Here is a 19369-nt window from a genome sequence, read left to right on the forward strand (position 1 = left end):
TTCCTGAACATCTGGGGTCATCTGACCCCTGTCAGGCCCACTCTGATTGCACCTGTGAGGTGTTTGAAGAGGACTGCTTTTGTGAGGGGGCGCTATTTTATGGCTTCAGTAAAACTACGTTTTCCCTGTTTCCACCTCGGTCCGTATGTACAAGGACGGCTGTAGCTCAAAGTCTGAAAAATGAAGCCAGCGCTGAAGTACCTCAAACCTGCATTGCCTTTAAAGTCCAGCAGGGGTTGACTGTTTGGTCTATAAAAGTCTATGAGAAAATGAACATCTTGTTCAGTTGATCTCTGAGCTCAGTGAACTCTTTAGTGATGAGTTTATGGTCTCAGTCGCTACTCAGGTCTGACTAGATAAAGCACAATGTTCGTTTTGGGAATAGCGGCCCCAGTAGAGTCACGAAGAACCGGGACATCGGGGTTGGGCTGCTACTCTGAGTGACCAGTGTACCTGGTGTTCAGAGTCAGATCCAACCCTCGCTCATGACTTCGTCTCAGAATGAAGAAAGATAATGAAAAGTCAAGATTGATCTTCACATCATCCATCTTTTATATTAAATCTGTGACCAGTGGCACAGGGTTAGATTTACTGAGCTGCAGAACTCAGGGGCACACACAAACGTTTACAGGGATCATTTTCAGTGTTTATGAAACAGAACCTTTACCTTTTAACTTTTGTCCTTGTGTTGTGAGGTATCATATGCCTAACCCTTAGAGATCGAAGTCGTTGTTGCCGATTACCCTCATTAACCCTACATTAGCAAAACATGTCATTAAAAAAATGTTCCTCTAAGTCTTGGCTGAAGACAAGAAAATAATTCAACTTTTTTTCAAGTTTTTTTCTTTTTTCTAAAACACAGGGTAAGTGTAGGAGTCGGGGTCATGGATGGAGTCGGGGGCAGGGTAGGAGTCGAGGGCAGGTTAGCAGTCGAGGTCAGGGTAGGAGTCGGGGGCAGGGTAGCAGTCGGGGGGAAGGGTAGGAGTCAGGGTAGGAGTCAGGGGAAGGGTAGCAGTCGAGGTCAGGGTAGGAGTCAGGGGCAGGGTAGCAGTCGGGGGAAGGGTAGGAGTCGGGGCAGGCTAGGAGTCGAGGTCAGGGTAGGAGTCGGGGGCAGGGCAGGAGTCTGGGGCAGGGTAGGAGTCGAGGGCAGGGTAGCAGTTGGGGTCAGGGTAGCAGTCGGGGGCAGGGTAGCAGTCGGGGGCAGGGTAGGAGTCGGGGGCAGGTTAGCAGTCGGGGCAGGGTAGGAGTCAGGGTAGGATTTGGGGGCAGGGTAGCAGTTGGGGTCAGGGTAGGAGTCGGGGGCACGGTAGGAGTCAGGGGAAGGGTAGCAGTCGAGGTCAGGGTAGGAGTCGGGGGCAGGGTAGCAGTCGGGGGAAGGGTAGGAGTCGGGGCAGGCTAGGAGTCGAGGTCAGGGTAGGAGTCGGGGGAAGGGCAGGAGTCTGGGGCAGGGTAGGAGTCGGGGGCAGGATAGCAGTCGGGGGCAGGGCAGGAGTAGCAGTCGAGATAAGGGTAGGAGTCGGGGGGAGGGCAGGAGTAGGGGGCAGGGTAGGAGTCTGGGGCAGGGTAGGGGTCAGGGTAGGATTTGGGGGCAGGGTAGCAGTCGGGGCAGGGTAGGAGTAGCAGTCGAGATAAGGGTAGGAGTCGGGGGGAGGGCAGGAGTAGCAGTCGAGATAAGGGTAGGAGTCGGGGGGAGGGCAGGAGTAGGGGGCAGGGTAGGAGTCTGGGGCAGGGTAGGGGTCAGGGTAGGATTTGGGGGCAGGGTAGCAGTCGGGGTCAGGGTAGGAGTAGGGGCAGGGTAGGAGATGGTGTCAGGGCCAGAGTCGGGGGCAGGAGTTGGTGCCAGGGCAGGAGTCGGGGGAAGGGTAGGAGTTGGGGTTAGGATTGAGATTATTTAGACCTCACACTGTTGAAGTGTTGAAACAGCATTCACAGATGCTCAGGTAAGGCTGTTTATGTCCCACTTCAAGTGTGAGCTGCAGTTTTGAGTCTTTAACCTCAGATCAAACAGGTATGTATTTCACTTTATATCTGCCAGTAAAAGTCCATCTGAAAGGCAGCGTTGTCTGAACGCTGAATCTCAGTTGTGATTTTTTTCCATCGGGAGCCAAACAAAGTCATTTTGTCAAAGCTGCTGGTGAGTCTGTTACACACATGTTGTCCTTTGGTTTCCAACTCCTGATTTTCATCACAAAGGCTCACGAGTCTGGTGGACACATTTTAATCTAAACCACAGTCAACAATCCTAAACCAAAATGATTTTTAGCGCCTAAACACTGAACAAAATGAACAAATGGCATCTCCGAACACAAAAGGTCATTAAACCTCGACGCGTTTCTCCACCACAGATCCCAAACAACACCTTATCTAACTGTGAGATGCATCTGGCAACACGGTGCAGTGTAAACCCCCAACCCCCCCGCACACAAGCACCATGTAGAAAGTCAAAGGAAACGTGTCCTTCCATGGGTGTCTTAGGTTTGTTGAGTCTCAGCTGAGAAATGTCACTCAAATAAGAAATGACATTCACCTGACCCCCATATTTAACAGAATCTCGTCTTGCTCTTTTACTTCTACAAGCTGCAGATTTCACATCAGTCCAGTCACACTTCTGGCCCAGTAAAATGCTGGCAGCAGCATATTACATTATGTGGCCTCCATTTACCAAAACCATCACAGCAAAAATGTCCTAGTTCTCCAGACTGAAAGCATTTCAAACTTTAGGAATGATCTGCTCCTTCTCTGCATGTCTTCGTGGTCCAGAGTTTCCGATGTTCTATTTATTTATTGTAAAAGCATCAGAGTTTCTGATTTGGCATCGGCAGCTCCTGTTTAACTCCTCCTGATTTTCATACATTCACTTCACCTCCTGCCTTCTCGTCACAGAGTCATCTCTCCAGGGACGCCACAGATCCAGTTTCTTTTCACAAGGCTGTTGTTTTGGAGCTCGAATGAATATTCATCAGCTCTCTTGAAGCTGGATGAGAGTTTTTCCAGAGGCATTTTAGTATTTTATGTGTCCGTCTTATCGCATAAAGTTTCAAAACACGAGTCTGGGCATCGGACATCTCTGCTACTCTTCACTCTAAACTTGTCCCCACATCCCCTCTTTCCATCCCTAAATCCTTTTCCTTTCAAACTCATCCTCCTTGTCGCCCTCCCCCCCGCCCCAGGCCAGTCTCCTCATTGGGGGGCGGGAGGGCTCGTGCCGCTAGAGAGCTGTAATCTGAGTCAATTCTGTGTTGGAGTTCCCAGTTCCATGGGTCTCTCCCCTCTGTGGGGGGTCCACCCCCACCAAGGGGAGCTCCACGCCTAGTCATGCTGGATTCGGCATCCCTCCCCCTAGCCCCCCGCCGTCTCCGGCTTTGCAGCTGTAGGCAGCCGCCACCTCCCTGGCGATGCTCCTCATTCTGCCAGACTGCTGGGGGTCGAGGCGGAATGGAGACGGGTGGCAGAACTCTCGGAAGCAGCGCTTGAAGTTTTCATCGAGGAAGGCATATAGCACGGGATTCAAGCTGCTGTTGACGTAGCCTAGTGCGATGCAGAAGTGCATGAGGACCACTGTGAATAGGCTACTCAGGTTGAAGCCCAGAAACTGAGCCAGGACCATGATTTGGATCGGGGTCCAACACACCACAAATGCCGCCACCACGACCAGAACCATCCTGGTGATGCGCCGCAGGTTTCGGTCCTTTTCCTTGGAGCCAGACAGGATGCGGACGCTGCGCAGGCGTTTGACCATCAGGCTGTAGCAGATGCTGATGATGGCCACAGGAATGAGGAAGGAGAAGACGAAGACACAGGTACCAAAGACGGGATCCCAGTGGCTCTTTGGCTCGGGCAGAGCCACTATGCACTCCGAACCTATAAGTTCAAAAGAGAAATAAAGAAGAAGTATTAAATACGGGAGAAAAAGGGGGAGGGCAGGGGGAGATGTAGGTTGGTCGGTGTATGTGTTGTTGGCATGAATGTCAAGGACAGCGGCTGATGTTCTATTAAAGGTGGAATATGTTAGTGTGACGAGTTACACTTTCAAACAGAGAAGTACGCGGCAGGGTTTGTTTTGAATAACGTGATTTTATGAGTTCACAGTGAGAGATCTGCTCTTGCTCTTGACGAAGGCGGTCGCACTTTTCTCCTCCTCCTCCTCTCCCTTAGCTTCCCTGCTTAGCCTCTTATGTCCTTGTCTAGTCTCGTGTTTTTTGTATTACTTTCCCTGGAACACTCTCTCACAGTCTGTACTCTAAAACCTAAAAGAGAATTATGGAATGGATCAACTGGTCCCTAAATGCAATTGACACCCCTTTCTCAATGAGAAGTCTGGGCTTGAGTGAGCCTGAGTGCTGAAGATATCTACCTATTCGGAACCATGATAACAGGGTTCTGGCTGATCGGAGCTGGCTTGGCCCTGACTTATCGAAGAATTAAGGAAGCGGAACCGGCTGTTCAAACCCCCACAAGGCTGCCCGCTGGGATTGAAATGATGGGACGAGGCGTGAGTTTCTCAAAATGGGCTCATTGAGTGCAGCACGGAGAAGATCTTGGAGAACGCACGGCTGCCGTGAATACTCAGAACAAGACCTCTGAGTGAAAAACTGGATTACATCTGGGGCTAGCTCGAACAACAACTGTGAGCGCAAATTCGATCACATCTTGGGGGAGTGTACTGTGGTCGTGAGTTCTCAGAACCTGCTCTTAGAGCAAAAAGGACGACAACATCACGGAACGTAAGTTTGGATAACATCATAGAAAGCTCACGGCTCTCCAACGGCAGATTGAGCGACCAGTGTTGGACTGTAGAACTGCTTTGAAATTTATATGAGTTGTTCGCACTAAAGTACAGGGAGTGCAGAATTATTAGGCAAGTTGTATTTTTGAGGAATAATTTTATTATTGAATAACAACCATGTTCTCAATGAACCCAAAAAACTCATTAATATCAAAGCTGAATGTCTTTGGAAGTAGTTTTTAGTTTGTTTTTAGTTTTAGCTATTTTAGGGGGATATCTGTGTGTGAAGGTGACTATTACTGTGCATAATTATTAGGCAACTTAGGCAACAACAAAAAACAAATATATACCCATTTCAATTATTTATTTTTACCAGTGAAACCAATATAACATCTCCACATTCACAAATATACATTTCTGACATTCAAAAACAAAACAAAAACAAATCAGCGACCAATATAGCCACCTTTCTTTGCAAGGACACTCAAAAGCCTGCCATCCATGGATTCTGTCAGTGTTTTGATCTGTTCACCATCAACATTGCGTGCAGCAGCAACCACAGCCTCCCAGACACTGTTCAGAGAGGTGTACTGTTTTCCCTCCTTGTAAATCTCACATTTGATGATGGACCACAGGTTCTCAATGGGGTTCAGATCAGGTGAACAAGGAGGCCATGTCATTAGTTTTTCTTCTTTTATACCCTTTCTTGCAGCCACGCTGTGGAGTACTTGGACGCGTGTGATGGAGCATTGTCCTGCATGAAAATCATGTTTTTCTTGAAGGATGCAGACTTCTTCCTGTACCACTGCTTGAAGAAGGTGTCTTCCAGAAACTGGCAGTAGGACTGGGAGTTGAGCTTGACTCCATCCTCAACCCGAAAAGGCCCCACAAGCTCATCTTTGATGATACCAGCCCAAACCAGTACTCCACCTCCACCTTGCTGGCGTCTGAGTCGGACTGGAGCTCTCTGCCCTTTACCAATCCAGCCACGGGCCCATCCATCTGGCCCATCAAGACTCACTCTCATTTCATCAGTCCATAAAACCTTAGAAAAACCAGTCTTGAGATATTTCTTGGCCCAGTCTTGACGTTTCAGCTTGCGTGTCTTGTTCAGTGGTGGTCGTCTTTCAGCCTTTCTTACCTTGGCCATGTCTCTGAGTATTGCACACCTTGTGCTTTTGGGCACTCCAGTGATGTTGCAGCTCTGAAATATGGCCAAACTGGTGGCAAGTGGCATCTTGGCAGCTGCACGCTTGACTTTTCTCAGTTCATGGGCAGTTATTTTGCGCCTTGGTTTTTCCACACGCTTCTTGCGACCCTGTTGACTATTTTGAATGAGACTGCTGCATCCCTCTGCAAGATATCTCACTATTTTTGACTTTTCTGAGCCTGTCAAGTCCTTCTTTTGACCTATTTTGCCAAAGGAAAGGACGTTGCCTAATAATTATGCACACCTGATATAGGGTGTTGATGTCATTAGACCACACCCCTTCTCATTACAGCGATGCACATCACCTAATATGCTTAATTGGTAGTAGGCTTTCCAGCCTATACAGCTTGGAGTAAGACAACATGCATGAAGAGGATGATGTGGACAAAATACTCATTTGCCTAATAATTCTGCACTCCCTGTAAAAACCACCATCACTTCATGCGGATACCCTCTCGGCGCCAGCTGTGGTCTCAAGGCTGGAGCCGAACAACAACACCCTGATAACGACTGTGTTTAGTCTGTCCCTTCCCATTCATGCAAGGCCACCTGGGTTGGCTGGAAGACTGTTTACTTAGCCTAGCAGGGTGAAGGAGACTGTCTCAGCTGAACTCTGGACACACACACACATACATATTCTGATATACACACACTCATCCCCCCTCCCTTTCCAAACGCCTTCGACGTTTATTCCCCTCCGATGCTGACGGTGGATCAAGGAGACCAGCGCACGCACGCCTGGATGTGCTGTCTAAATCGGCTGTCTCTCACCCTTTACCCCCCTGCTGCTTGTCATGTGTTTCTTTGGTGTATTTAGAGTTTTTTCATGTGCAGAGGTGTTTTTTCTGTTCTCAAACTGATCTCCCTGTTGGAGCTCAGTCTGGGGGGAGTTATTTTTTTCTCCTTATCTTTCCTCATGTGGTGCATCTTCCATTGTTATACCTCTCTGACCTGTCTTCCCCATGTGATGTTTGTGTAATGTATGTATGGTCAGAAGGGTAAGTCGGCGCTGGCAAACGTCGGCAGCCTTAACCCAATTTCCTTCGGGGTCAACCTTCAGGATCAATAAAGTTTTATTGAATTGAATTGACGTCGAGTGTACGGCAGCGCTTTGTCCTCATGAGTTCCTGGTGGAGAATCGTGTGTGTTAGACTGCTTTTGATTGGATGTATGCTCCAGTTTTAGTTCAAGGATCCACAGTCCTGCACTCAGAGAGGAGTAAACCTCCAGCTACTCATTTGCAATGCAGCCGGCAGGATGGAAGAGAACCTACAGGGAACAACGTCCCTGATATCTGCATATTAATGTGCTTATTAAAAATGCTAATTAGTATGCTAATAACAGAAACAGGCACATAAAAGCGAAAAGAAAAATGGGAGGTGCAAAGGATAAAAGGTATGAATGTATGAATGAGCAGTGACAGGAGAGTCAGCTGGTTTAATCAGTTTAATCATAATACAGTCTGCAGCTGGAGAAGGCAGACAGGAAGATAAATGTGTCTGAGCCCATGGAGAGATAAGAAAGTAATGACTGCAGAGTTATGCCACAACCCAACGGAGGAGACACCAGAAGGAAAAAGAACAAAAGTTCACCGCAAACACCTGGAAATCCAAAACCAACACACTTCCAAATCAAACACAGGCATGTCAGTGGGACATCACAGCGAGAAACAGCCACGGTTCACAACTGCACCTTAAAACAGCTCCGACCTTCTTCAGCAGGTCAGATACCTGATTGCAGCGCACCCTCATCAGTTCACCTTCATCACCTGCATTCACTAAATAACTGAAAACTGCACCTTAAAGACTCAACTTAGACCTGAGCTCACATACTAGTCTTTTAAGTCCAGCACTGAGAACGATGACCACAGCTCATCCTTCATTTGGAGGAAGAGCCCAAACTCACAAAGATCGGAAAAAATTCCTTCCAGAAACGCAACGTTTCATACCGGAATCGAGTCATGTGACCCCAGTTACCAATCAACCTCGATTAACTGACCTGTCCATTAAATAAAGGTCCACCTTCATCCTCCACCCTCCCTCCTCCACACATGTGCAAACCATCTCAGCCTCTCTGAGCTGTTCCTCTGATGGACTCGTCCTACTCGCACCCTGTGAAGGTCTTTACTGAGATTAAGATGCTCAGACCAACGGTCATGTTCATCTAGAACTTTGACAGGGTTTAGTGTTAAAGTGCTGGGAGGAGTCAGGGGCAGCGCCTGACTCTGTTCCTGCTCAGACGAGCTCCGAGCCTGCCATCGATTCGCCAAAGACGCCACAAACGGGCCTAAAAATGATTGATTACCTGTTGGCAGGTAAGTTTGCTGACATTAGCTGGATTTGATGTTTTATTAATATGCTTGAAGAATGCAGATTACAGGCAGATCTTTTTATTCCTGAGGCCTGAGTGCAGGAGCACGAGCCACGGCCGAGCTCTGCACCAATCAGACGGGTCCTGATCCAACAAGTGTGTTTGTAATGAATTAAGAGCATTTTACAGTCCGCGGAGACTTCACACTAATTACAGCCTACTTTTAACTACAGGGTCAGCACTTTGTTTCTAATTTCTAACCATTTTCACACTGCACAGTTAGCACAAACACTTCCTGTCACCATTAATTCAGCCTTCCCTGAGAAAATGTCCTATGAAAAAGTCACAGCAAACTCTGCAAAGCCATGACAGCGATTCAGCCAGCGAGAGCAATAACCACACACACTTCCAAATATGTCCCACTGCAGCCTCTGCTTAACCGTCTACATGATGTTAAAGCTGTTAACACAGAGTTTTCTCACCCTAAACAAAAACCAGACTGAACTGATTGTTTTTGGAGGCCACGCCCCTTTGGATGAGCTAACTCAGAGCCTCGGTCCTCTCGCTTGTCATCATTCTCAGACTGTTAGAAACCTCAGAGTGTCTTTAGTCGGATCTTTAAATGAGAGAACCAAGCTGTGAAAAACAGTTTTCATCAGTTCGGTGAAATTGCCAAAGCGATGTCTCATCTTCCTCCTAAAGACCTGGACAAACGTATCGATCACCACTAGACTGGACTACTGCAGTTCTCTCTGTTTGGGTCTCCAACACTCGTCTCTCCGTCGCCTGCAGTTAGTCCAAAATGTTGCTGCACGTCTTTTAACAGGTGTTAGAAGACAAACTTACACCAGCTCCCTGTCCATTATCGTGTTGGTTTTAAGATTTTTAAAGTGTTAAATGGTGGCAACCTCCTCCACATATTTAACCTGAAAACAGCACTGAGATCATCCAACAGATGCTCTTAGTACAGCCGAGGTTAAAGCGTAGAGGAGATTGGGCCTGGACTCTGGAGTAACTTGATATTCGTACTTCAGAGTCTGTGTTTTACATTTAGTTTGACTACTATCAGGTTTTTTATCAAAGTATCTGCTTCTTCATTTCTAAACCCGACGTGAATGTGTCTCAGTAAAAATGAAGCGCTGCAGTGAGCAGAGGAGAGCACTGATCACTTACACAGGTGTGTGAGTTCTGCACACAGGAAAAGGTTTAAACGACGGAGGGTCAAAGTTCATTCACACTGGAAGACCATAAATTAATGACCACGTCCTCACGCACGAGGACAGTGCAGCCTTAGAGACCCACGACTGGGGCACTACACAGGGATGATTTTCCATCATGCCCACATCTGTGAGTCTCCCAGATGTGTGTGTCAGTTACTAAGACAACGTGCCAACAGTAGTGCAGAACAAGCCGAGTGTGCTCAGAGGTCATGTGACGGTGGACAGATCTACTTTTCAGTCTGTGATTGGTGGAAATCAGAGACACCGCTGCAGTGTGTCGCAGTTCTGGAAAAGGTCAGCCTGCACTCACTCAGTAACGGCTCTTTGTTACTAAGTGACGGATCTTTGGACACGTCTCACATTTTTACAGTAAATGTGACGTAGTGGGTTGACCCCGCCCACCCCAGTTTGGACCTCAAGAGACGGAGACAGAAGATTGACTCTGAGGTGCTTTAGAGTAGAGAGGGTCTGCGTCTGCTCGAGCGTTCACCCATCAGTGCATCACACAACAGTCTCAGCACTTTATGTCGCTGACAAGACTATGGAGATTTTTAACCCTATATAATGCTGAGTTTAAACACACCACTCTAGCTCCGCCCACAAACCACCCTACAATCTCCTTCACGTCACCTCTTCTGTTTCTGTCTGCAGCGCCTCACGTCTGATCCTGATTCTTTCACTATTTCTGTCAATTTTAATTTAAGAGATATATTGATATCGTCGTGACAACCGCTGATTGTCTCTCGCTCAGAGTGAAAAAGCCTTCCTCATCGCTTTCTCCTTTCTTTGTTACACAGTACGGGACGTGTAGCTTTGCTGTGATTGGCTCTTGATGTGCTGCCACCTGAACACGCGAGGGCAGTTAAATTCCCACCTGTGCAGCTCGGTCCAAACCTCCGCGTGTCGATGTTTGACAGGTGGAAGCTTGATCACTGTTCAGTCTTTGGTCCAAACCTGCCACGTGTTAGGACTCAGATAATTCCACGTCATCCCAGTTTTTCTCCTTTAGTGCCGTAAAAAAGCAAAAGTCAGGTTAAACTATCAAAGTGGAAAGCTGTGATCTTCATAGAGAGCAGCATCAGTGTCAGGTCTGAAGATCCAGATGTTGCGATCTGTTTGTCTCTCTACTCTGTACCAGATACAGATCTGCAGGTAGCACGTCCTCAGTAAACCCTCTCCACTGGTCACGTTGGGTCTGCAACATCATCACACGGTCACTTCTATTTATGCTCGCTGTTAAGGTGCTGCAGTATTCTCCTGAACCACAGGTGTCGCCATTCAGTCACAACCGCAGCCAATACTTGCTCAAGTTTTCTCGTCTTTCATCGGGACCGCGGTCCTCCTCAGGAGACGAACAAATGTGCCGTGATGTTTCGTATCATCCATGTCATAGAAACTTGTTGGTTGGTTTCCGGAAAACAACGCCACGCAGAAGCACCTCTGCCAAAATCCTATCTGATGGCCACCAGATGGCGATAAGTCTTCCTGTAGAAGTGTATGTGAAACAGAACCTCCGTAATCAGTGCTGATGACTTCACGCTCAGTCATCATGGATTGGCGGTATGAAACTGCATGCTGATTGGCTAACACCGTGTTGCTCTTTTCGTATCTGAACCAAGATGGTGGCAGCAGTAAAACATCACAAACCAGCGGGGCATGTCACTGAAGCTCCACCCACCTTTCTGTGCTTGTGGATGCTGCGATAACTCCACCCTCTGAAGAGTCTGCAGCACCTGTCGCCGTGTTGTTTTGGACAGATCGGTCTGACAGCAGGGAGCTGCTGATTCTGGCCTCCATCCTGCCGCCCTGTCCTTGTGCAAGGCTTTTGACCCCAATTACTGTGAGCAGCGAGCTGTGACGGTGCCTGCAGCCGTCAGCTTTGAGGCTGCTCGACCCTTTGTTTGTTTGGAGGAGACAGAAGAGGAAGAGGAGCACAGCGAAGCTCCAAGAGCAGGTCAACGAGGTGGAATTACACAGGAAGAAGGAGAGCAGATGGAGAAGGAGGATGGGAACGAAGATGTGAGACAGGAGGAGTTTGAAATTAAATGCAGCAGGGGATAAAGACAAAGCTCTAAACTGGAAGTAAAACTAAACAGATGAGAATAAAGAAGAATAAACTCACGAGAGATGAAAGAGAGACGGGAAGGAGAAATGTGTAGTGATTGAAGCCGACAGGTGAGGAAGAGGATGAAAAGAGGACGAAAACAAATCAGAGCAAAGCTGAACAGAGGAGGAGAAACAGGCAATGAAGAGGAGAAGGAGGCAGCAGAGGAGGCGGTGCACATGTAGCTTAGACTAATAAAAGCGATGATGGGATTAGGCCGTCGCTGCAGGCCGATCAATAAGGAGCTGCCGCACTCCGGATCTCTCTGCTGCAGCACATCGCTCCATTCAGCAGCTAATAAGTGTGCTGCGTGCGGCCACGTGTCCCAACGATTAGTTCAGCGCAGAAATAAATGTCAGAAAAGTTCCAGCATCGATTCGAATCAGCGAGTCACGGCGAACAAAGAGAGCGGCGTGCACAGAAACTGTTTTAAGGATGGATTTTATGAGGCTGAACGCCTTTCATCAGCTCACCCTGCAAACACGCCAAAACCAACTGCAGAAAAATCCATTTTTGGGGGGGAGGGGCAACCTCGCTCTCACCTGTAACCACGAGCTTTGGGCAGCGATCTGGGAGCAGAAATCCTGAATGGGGACAGCACCTCCTCAGACAGCACACTGTGTCTGAGGAGGATGTGCGGAGGTGCTTCAGGAAGGTGAACGCACGCAAAGCTACTGGTCCGGACGGGATTCCCGGCCGCGTCCTCAAGTCATGCGCGGCTCAGCTGGCTGGAGTGTTCACGCACATCTTCAACCTTTCCCTCTCTCTGTCTGTAGTCCCAGCCTGCTTCAAAATGGCCACCATCGTCCCTGTACCCAAATCCTCCACCACCTCCTCATTGAACGACTGGCGACCTGTAGCCCTGACCCCCATCGTGAGCAAATGCTTCGAGAAGCTGGTCAGGGACTTCATCTGCTCTGCACTACCCGACTCACTGGTCACCCCAGCCATAAACTGTTCAGACTGCTTCCATCAGGAAGGAGGTTCTGCAGCATCCGGTCCCGTACCAGCAGACTGAGAGACAGCTTCTTCCACCAGGCCATCAGACTGCTGAACACGTCATAGACACCTCAGCTTCACTACTGGAACTTTAACATTATGCACTCCATACTGTACAGTAATGCCACTGTTTTGCACATGTATCAACTCTGTATATTTTTATATATTTTATTTATTGTTTACTCTATTTAATCTGTAAAATATGTGTACACACACACACACACACACACACACACACACACACACACAGGTAGAAAAATATTTAGTATACACATCCAGAAATGCATATACTATTATATATTGTACATATATTTATTAGTTTCAGATGTAGCCATTCTTGTATTTTGCTTGTTTACGTTCTTGTATTTTGCACAACTCTGTTGCTTGTGAAGCTCGCACACAAGAATTTCACTCACATGTGCTGTACCAATGTACCTGCACATGTGATGTGACAATAAAAGTGATTTGATTTGATTTGATTTGATTTGATGTTATCGACATGGAACACAAACAGGAAGTGAAAGACACACAGGTGAGTACAGGTGAGCCGAAAGAGTCTGTGTGAGTCTGTGTGTCTGTGTGAGTCTCTGTTGGTCTGTGTGAGTCTGTGTTGGACTCTGTGAGTCTGTGTTGGACTCTGTGAGTCTGTGTGAGTCTGTGTTGGTCTCTGTTGGTCTCTGTTGGTCTGTGTGAGTCTGTGTTGGTCTGTGTGAGTCTCTGTTGGTCTGTGTGGGTCTCTGTTGGTCTGTGTGAGTATGTGTGAGTCTATGTGAGTCTGTGTTGGTCTGTGTGAGTCTGTGTTGGACTCTGTGAGTCTGTGTGAGTCTGTGTTGATCTCTGTTGGTCTCTGTTGGTCTGTGTGAGTCTGTGTTGGTCTGTGTGGGTCTCTGTTGGTCTGTGTGAGTATGTGTGAGTCTATGTGAGTCAGTGTTGGTCTCTGTTGGTCTGTGTGAGTCTGTGTGAGTCGTGTTGGTCTGTGTTGGTCTGTGTTGGTCTGTGTTGGTCTGTGTGAGTCTGTGTTGGTCTGTGTGAGTCTGTGTTTGTCTGTGTGAGTCTGTGTTGGTCTCTGTGAGTCTGTGTGAGTATGTGTTGGTCTGTGTGAGTCTGTGTTGGTCTGTGTGAGTCTGTGTTGGTCTGTGTTGGTCTGTGTGAGTCTGTGTTGGTCTGTGTTGGTCTGTGTGAGTCTGTGTGAGTATGTGTTGGTCTGTGTGAGTCTGTGTGAGTATGTGTTGGTCTGTGTGAGTCTGTGTTGGTCTGTGTGAGTCTGTGTTGGTCTGTGTGAGTCTGTGTGAGTCTGGGTTGGTCTGAGTGAGTCTGTGATGGTCTGTGTTGCTCTCTGTTGGTCTGTGTGAGTCTGTGTTGGTCTGTGTTGGTCTGTGTGAGTCTGTGTTGGTCTGTGTGAGTCTGTGTGAGTCTGTGTTGGTCTGTGTTGGTCTCTGTGAGTCTGTGTGAGTCTGTGTTTGTCTGTGTTGGTCTGTGTTGGTCTGTGTGAGTAGGGTTGATCTGTGTTGGTCTGTGTGAGGCTGTGTTGGTCTCTGTGAGTCTGTGTTTGTCTGTGTGAGTCAGTGTTGGTCTGTGTTGGTCTGTGTTGGTCTGTGTGAGTCTGTGTTGGTCTGTGTGAATCTGTGTTGGTCTGTGTTGGTCTGTGTGAGTCTGTGTTGGTCTGTGTTGGTCTGTGTGGGTCTGTGTTGGTCTGTGTTGGTCTGTGTGAGTCTGTGTTGGTCTGTGCTGGTCTGTGTGAGTCTGTGTTGGTCTGTGTGAGTCTCTGTGAATCTGTGTGAGTCTGTGTTGGTCTGTGTTGGTCTGTGTGAATCTGTGTGAGTCTGTTTTGGTCTGTGTGAATCTGTGTGAGTCTGTGTTGGTCTGTGTGAGTCTGTGTTGGTCTGTGTTGGTCTGTGTGAGTCTGTGTTGGTCTGTGCTGGTCTGTGTGAGTCTGTGTGAGTCTGTGTTCGTCTGTGTTGGTCTGTGTGAGTCTCTGTGAATCTGTGTGAGTCTGTGTTTGTCTGTGTTTTAGTCTGTGTGAATCTGTGTGAGTCTGTGTTGGTCTGTGTGAGTCTGTGTTGGTCTGTGCTGGTCTGTGTGAGTCTGTGTGAGTCTGTGTTGGTCTGTGTGAGTCTCTTTGAATCTGTGTGAGTCTGTGTTGGTCTGTTTTGGTCTGTGTGAATCTGTGTGAGTCTGTGTTGGTCTGTTCTGGTCTGTGTGAATCTGTGCGAGTCTGTGTTGGTCAGTGTTGGTCTGTGTTGGTCTGTGTGAGTCTGTGTTGGTCTGTGTTGGTCTGTGTGAGTAGGGTTGGTCTGTGTTGGTCTGTGTGAGTCTGTGTTGGTCTGTGTAAGTCTGTGTTGGTCTGTGCTGGTCTGTGTGAGTCTGTGTGAGTCTGTGTTGGTCTGTGTGAGTCTCTGTGAATCTGTGTGAGTCTGTGTTGGTCTGTGTGAGTAGGGTTGGTCTGTGTTGGTCTGTGTTGGTCTGTGTGAGTCTGTGTTGGTCTGTGTAAGTCTGTGTTGGTCTGTGTGAGTCTGTGTGAGTCTGTGTTGGTCTGTTTTGGTCTGTGTGAATCTGTGTGAGTCTGTGTTGGTCTGTGTTGGTCTGTGTGAGTCTGTGTTGGTCTGTGTTGGTCTGTGTGAGTCTGTGTTGGTCTGTGCTGGTCTGTGTGAGTCTGTGTGAGTCTGTGTTGGTCTGTGTTGGTCTGTGTGAGTCTCTGTGAATCTGTGTGAGTCTGTGTTGGTCTGTGTTGGTCTGTGTTGGTCTGTGTGAGTCTGTGTTGGTCTGTGCTGGTCTGTGTGAGTCTCTGTGAATCTGTGTGAGTCTGTGTTGGTCTGTGTTGGTCTGCGTTCAGGGTTGGTGTGTAGATGCCTTTAGATGGAGAAAAGCTTCTTTTTGTGCGTGCGACTGAACTGAGCAGCATTCTCTGGATATTTTGACCTTTTTAGGAGACAAACGTTTATGTTTGAGCTTCAGCTCCACTCTTCCCTCTCACACAGGCCTGCAGGGTTGTTCATTTATATGAGTTCATAAATATCAACGCGTGTGACTTACATCACCAGATATGAGTGCCTGAGTGGGCTCAGAGTGCAGAGAAGGAGCAGGTGGAGGCATTTAGCAGAAACCGCCGGGTCTATACGGAGAGGAATGAAGAGCAGCGTCTGAGAGCAGATGTGGCAAACACGTAAACTTTCCAACCATTTCATACCTTTGAACATCTGGAGCAGAAACAAGGCTTCATGTCCTGGTTTGTGATTCAAAGCCAGGACCTGCTGACAAGAACAGAAAGGTTGACGACGATGTTTTAACTGTGCTACAGGCTGCTTCAGCGGCGGCCCGTTGGCGCTCTGCTGTAAATGGGTAAATGGAGTCTGTGCACCAATAAGAGCAGAGCTCTGTCCTCTAGCACGTGCTCAGTGGCTCTTGTTGCACTTTTTCAGCTCATTTGCAGAATCTGTTCACACCCCAGTCACCTTTCTCACTCACTATGTGTTAACAGACCTCTCTGCATTGAATCATATCTGTTATTAATCTCTGTCTCTCTTCCACAGCATGTCTTTATCTGGTCTTCATTCTCTCACCACAACTGGTCACAGCAGATGGCCCCGCCCTGAACCGGAGGTTTCTTCCTGTTAAAAGGGAGTTTTTCCTTCCCACTGTCGCCAAAGTGCTTGCTCATAGGGGGTCATATGACTGTTGGGTTTTTCTCTGTATCTATGAAGCACCTTGAGGTGACTGCTGTTGTGATTTGGTGCTATATAAATAAAATTGAATTGAATCGCTCACGCTCAGCCAGAGCCTCTGATCAGAATTCCTGCCATCAGACTGGGATTTCCTTTAAAGCTTTCCAACGAGCTGTTTTAGAGTTCACACAATAAACATAAATAAAGTAAATGCTCATTCAACGCTTTCTGCATTTGTTTGGATGTTTGCAAGACTCAGAGGTAACTCATCAGCCCAGTAACCAATCAACCTGCGGTTTGAATTCATGTCATTTTAATATAAACCGTCGCCTGTTTCTAAGACTGTCTCACAAGTTTTTATGATGAAACAAATCAACAGGAATCATTAGCCCGACACATCAACCCTCCAGAACTTCCAGAACTTCTCTTCTTGCACACATGAATGAGCTAATATGTCATGAACTGTGTGTGGAGCAGGCAGGATTGGACCCAAATGTCAGGCAGGACTTGACACAAACACACAACTTTATTGTTGGAACGTCAAAGAAAAACAAAATTAACCTAAACTAACCCAAATGGAGACAGAAACCTAAACAGCAGTGACGTTTGTGGGTTACTGAAGTTGGGCTAGCTGGTATATAATGATGTGCTACGTGGTAGCTAGCTACACAGCTATGTTAGCATAGCATATACACAGTGAAGCTGGAGTATGAACGCTAACTTTTTTCCACTTGATAAAAGTTAACGTGAAGGTTCCTGATGGTTAAACAAATGCAATCGCATAGCAGGATGCTGTAAACGGACCAAACTTCAGTCAGGAGAACAACTGAGATAATCCATCCACAATACAAGGTTAGTCATTAACAGTGTTGGGCAAGTTACTTTGAAAAAGTAATTAATTATAGTTACTATTTACTAGAGGGCCCGGTGGCGCCAGTGTCCGGCAGCCTCGCCTCTGTCAGTGCGCCCCAGGGTGGCTGTGGCTACAAATACAGGCCATTTATTCCCATTAGTGGTCATTAATATACTGCAACAACACGGGAACAGAGCAGCTGTGAGAGAATTCAACATTATTGAATCAATGTTACGGAAGTGGAGGAAGCGCAGTTTTTGGCTTTCCCCATATTCCAAAACGTGCTTCGTCTCTTCACTGTTACTGTCGCGCAACATAATTTGCAGATGATGTTGTTTAACCCTAACCCCTAATGCTTTTGACCAAGACAAACAAACCATCAATATGCGCTATCGTGGTAGAGCGGTACAGTCAAAATCTCTACTGTTGGCCAATTTCATACCGTTTCTATTGCCCACCCCTACTTAGACATAAACCATAATACAAAATGACATCAAAACAGTGGGTCAACTGACCCAGGACATGACAAAATATGAGACTAGATTCAAAATAATTGTGTTCATGTCCAGAAAAACAAATAAATTCAGTTTCATGAACATTTTAAAACCTTTGCTGAAGGCTCCCTACAGAGAGCATGTCAGATGTCACCAAACGAGCCGTGTTAGTGATTAAAGTCCGTCTGAGCCTCACCAGTGCCCAACATTTGCAATTTGTTGCTTGTGTTTTTGGGAGGGGATCAGAGCTCTTCTGACAGATCCTGCCGATATGTTGGAGTGCTGTTGTGTGCTCCAGGTCTTTACGCCAGACGATAAATAATGATGAGAATTTCCATCGAAGCTTAAGCAGCCAGTCAAAACGCCAAACGCTGAAGGACAAAGTGAGGTAAACGCCGCTGAAACACATTATTAATGACGAGCAGCAGAGAGCAGGTTAAAGAGCACAGACATGCTCAGCATCAACAAAGAGGCTTCAGAGTACGTCCTGGGAGCGAGCGCAGTGGGTTTCATAATTACGGATGTTTGTGCACAGACTTCAGAGAGAGACACAGCCAAGCAAAAACAGCTGAGAAAAGTGAAACAAAGTTTGTTTTACCAGCCCAGTCGGGCCTTCACACCAGGTCAGCACTCATCAACACTCCAGTCATGAGGAAACGGCAAGCCTGATAACATCCCGCTTTGCTCGGCCATTCGCTGTCTGAAGACTCACCTCAGCAGTCCTGAGACGTCTCACGCAGAGAGACGAATTTGAGTTGACTCTAACGCGCCTGCAGTTGATCTGCAGCCATGCCTCAGCTTTTAATAAAATGGCCTGCATTTGTATAGCGCTTTACACTACATCCAGTCATCCACCCATTCACACACTGGTGATGGCAGCTACACTGTAGCCACAGTCACCCTGGGGCGCACTGACAGAGGCGAGGCTGCCGGACACTGGTGCCACCGGGCCCTCTGACCACCACCTGTAGGCAAACGTGGGGTTACTTTCTTGCCCAAGGATATTTGGCATGCAGCCAGCAGGCAGCCTGGGATCGAACCACCGACCTTCTGATTGGTGGCTGACCGGCTCTGCCACCTGAGCTACAGCCAAAATGAAAAGCTTGTCAGGGCTGAGCTCAGCACAGTTGACGGGAACAGAACCTGATCCGGCCTGACTGAAGCAAAGCCGTGCACGTGGCTTCCCGCAGTGCTGCGACGAAGCAGGTTTATGGTCTCGCTCCCAGCCCGTCACAGGTGGATGCTCTATTGACGATGGCGAGCCGCGCTGACCCAGACAGACCTAAAGCAGCACGCGGCCACATGTTCCTGATGGAGTGAGTTCTAATGCTAAACACAGCGTTCAACTCCCTTCTTGGAAAGTTTAACACGTCTGCAGACAGGCTGCACTGATCTGCACACCTTATTGCTCAGAGTCTAACAAGTTCCTCCTCTGGGAGTGATCGCTGATTAGTCTGTGCTGATTGGTTGAGGGTAAACTCTTCAGAGATGCTGCTGAATCTTCTTGCAGCCCGGTGAGCATCAAAAACTTGCTCCTGCTCGATGTGTACATAGCAGGGCCGTGCACCAGCTTCCTTCTTCTTATCCAAAGCGAAGTTGTACTGGCAACAGGGTAGGCTGGGCTCCTCCCGTGCAGTATTTTCCACTATCCAGGTTTTTACAGCCAGACAAGACAGAGATGAGGTCTCTCCAGTGAGTTCTGGGTCTGCTTAGAAAACTTCTAAGAGGAGGCGTCCAAGAGGCCTTCCTGAGCACCCGCCTCCCTTTGAAGGGGCGCAGTAATGGCTCTGG

The 19369-nt window shown here is 47.8% G+C and overlaps 1 protein-coding gene across 1 annotated transcript in view; it reads right to left on the reverse strand.

The window, feature by feature from the left end:
• Window positions 1–3313: 3313 nt before the first annotated feature.
• The window catches only part of oprl1 (opiate receptor-like 1), a 66801-nt gene continuing 50745 nt past the window's right edge, over window positions 3314–19369 (reverse strand). Inside the window, exon 5 of the mRNA XM_085343876.1 lies at window positions 3314–3861. Within this exon, the coding sequence (XP_085200002.1) occupies window positions 3314–3861 (548 nt within the window). The remainder of the gene's footprint in view (window positions 3862–19369) is intronic.

The sequence above is a fragment of the Diplotaxodon limnothrissa genome, linkage group LG20, assembly GCF_057381915.1.
Source record: "Diplotaxodon limnothrissa isolate DT_005_m linkage group LG20, D_limnothrissa_male_GT1.1, whole genome shotgun sequence".
NCBI classification, from domain to species: Eukaryota; Metazoa; Chordata; class Actinopteri; order Cichliformes; family Cichlidae; genus Diplotaxodon; species Diplotaxodon limnothrissa.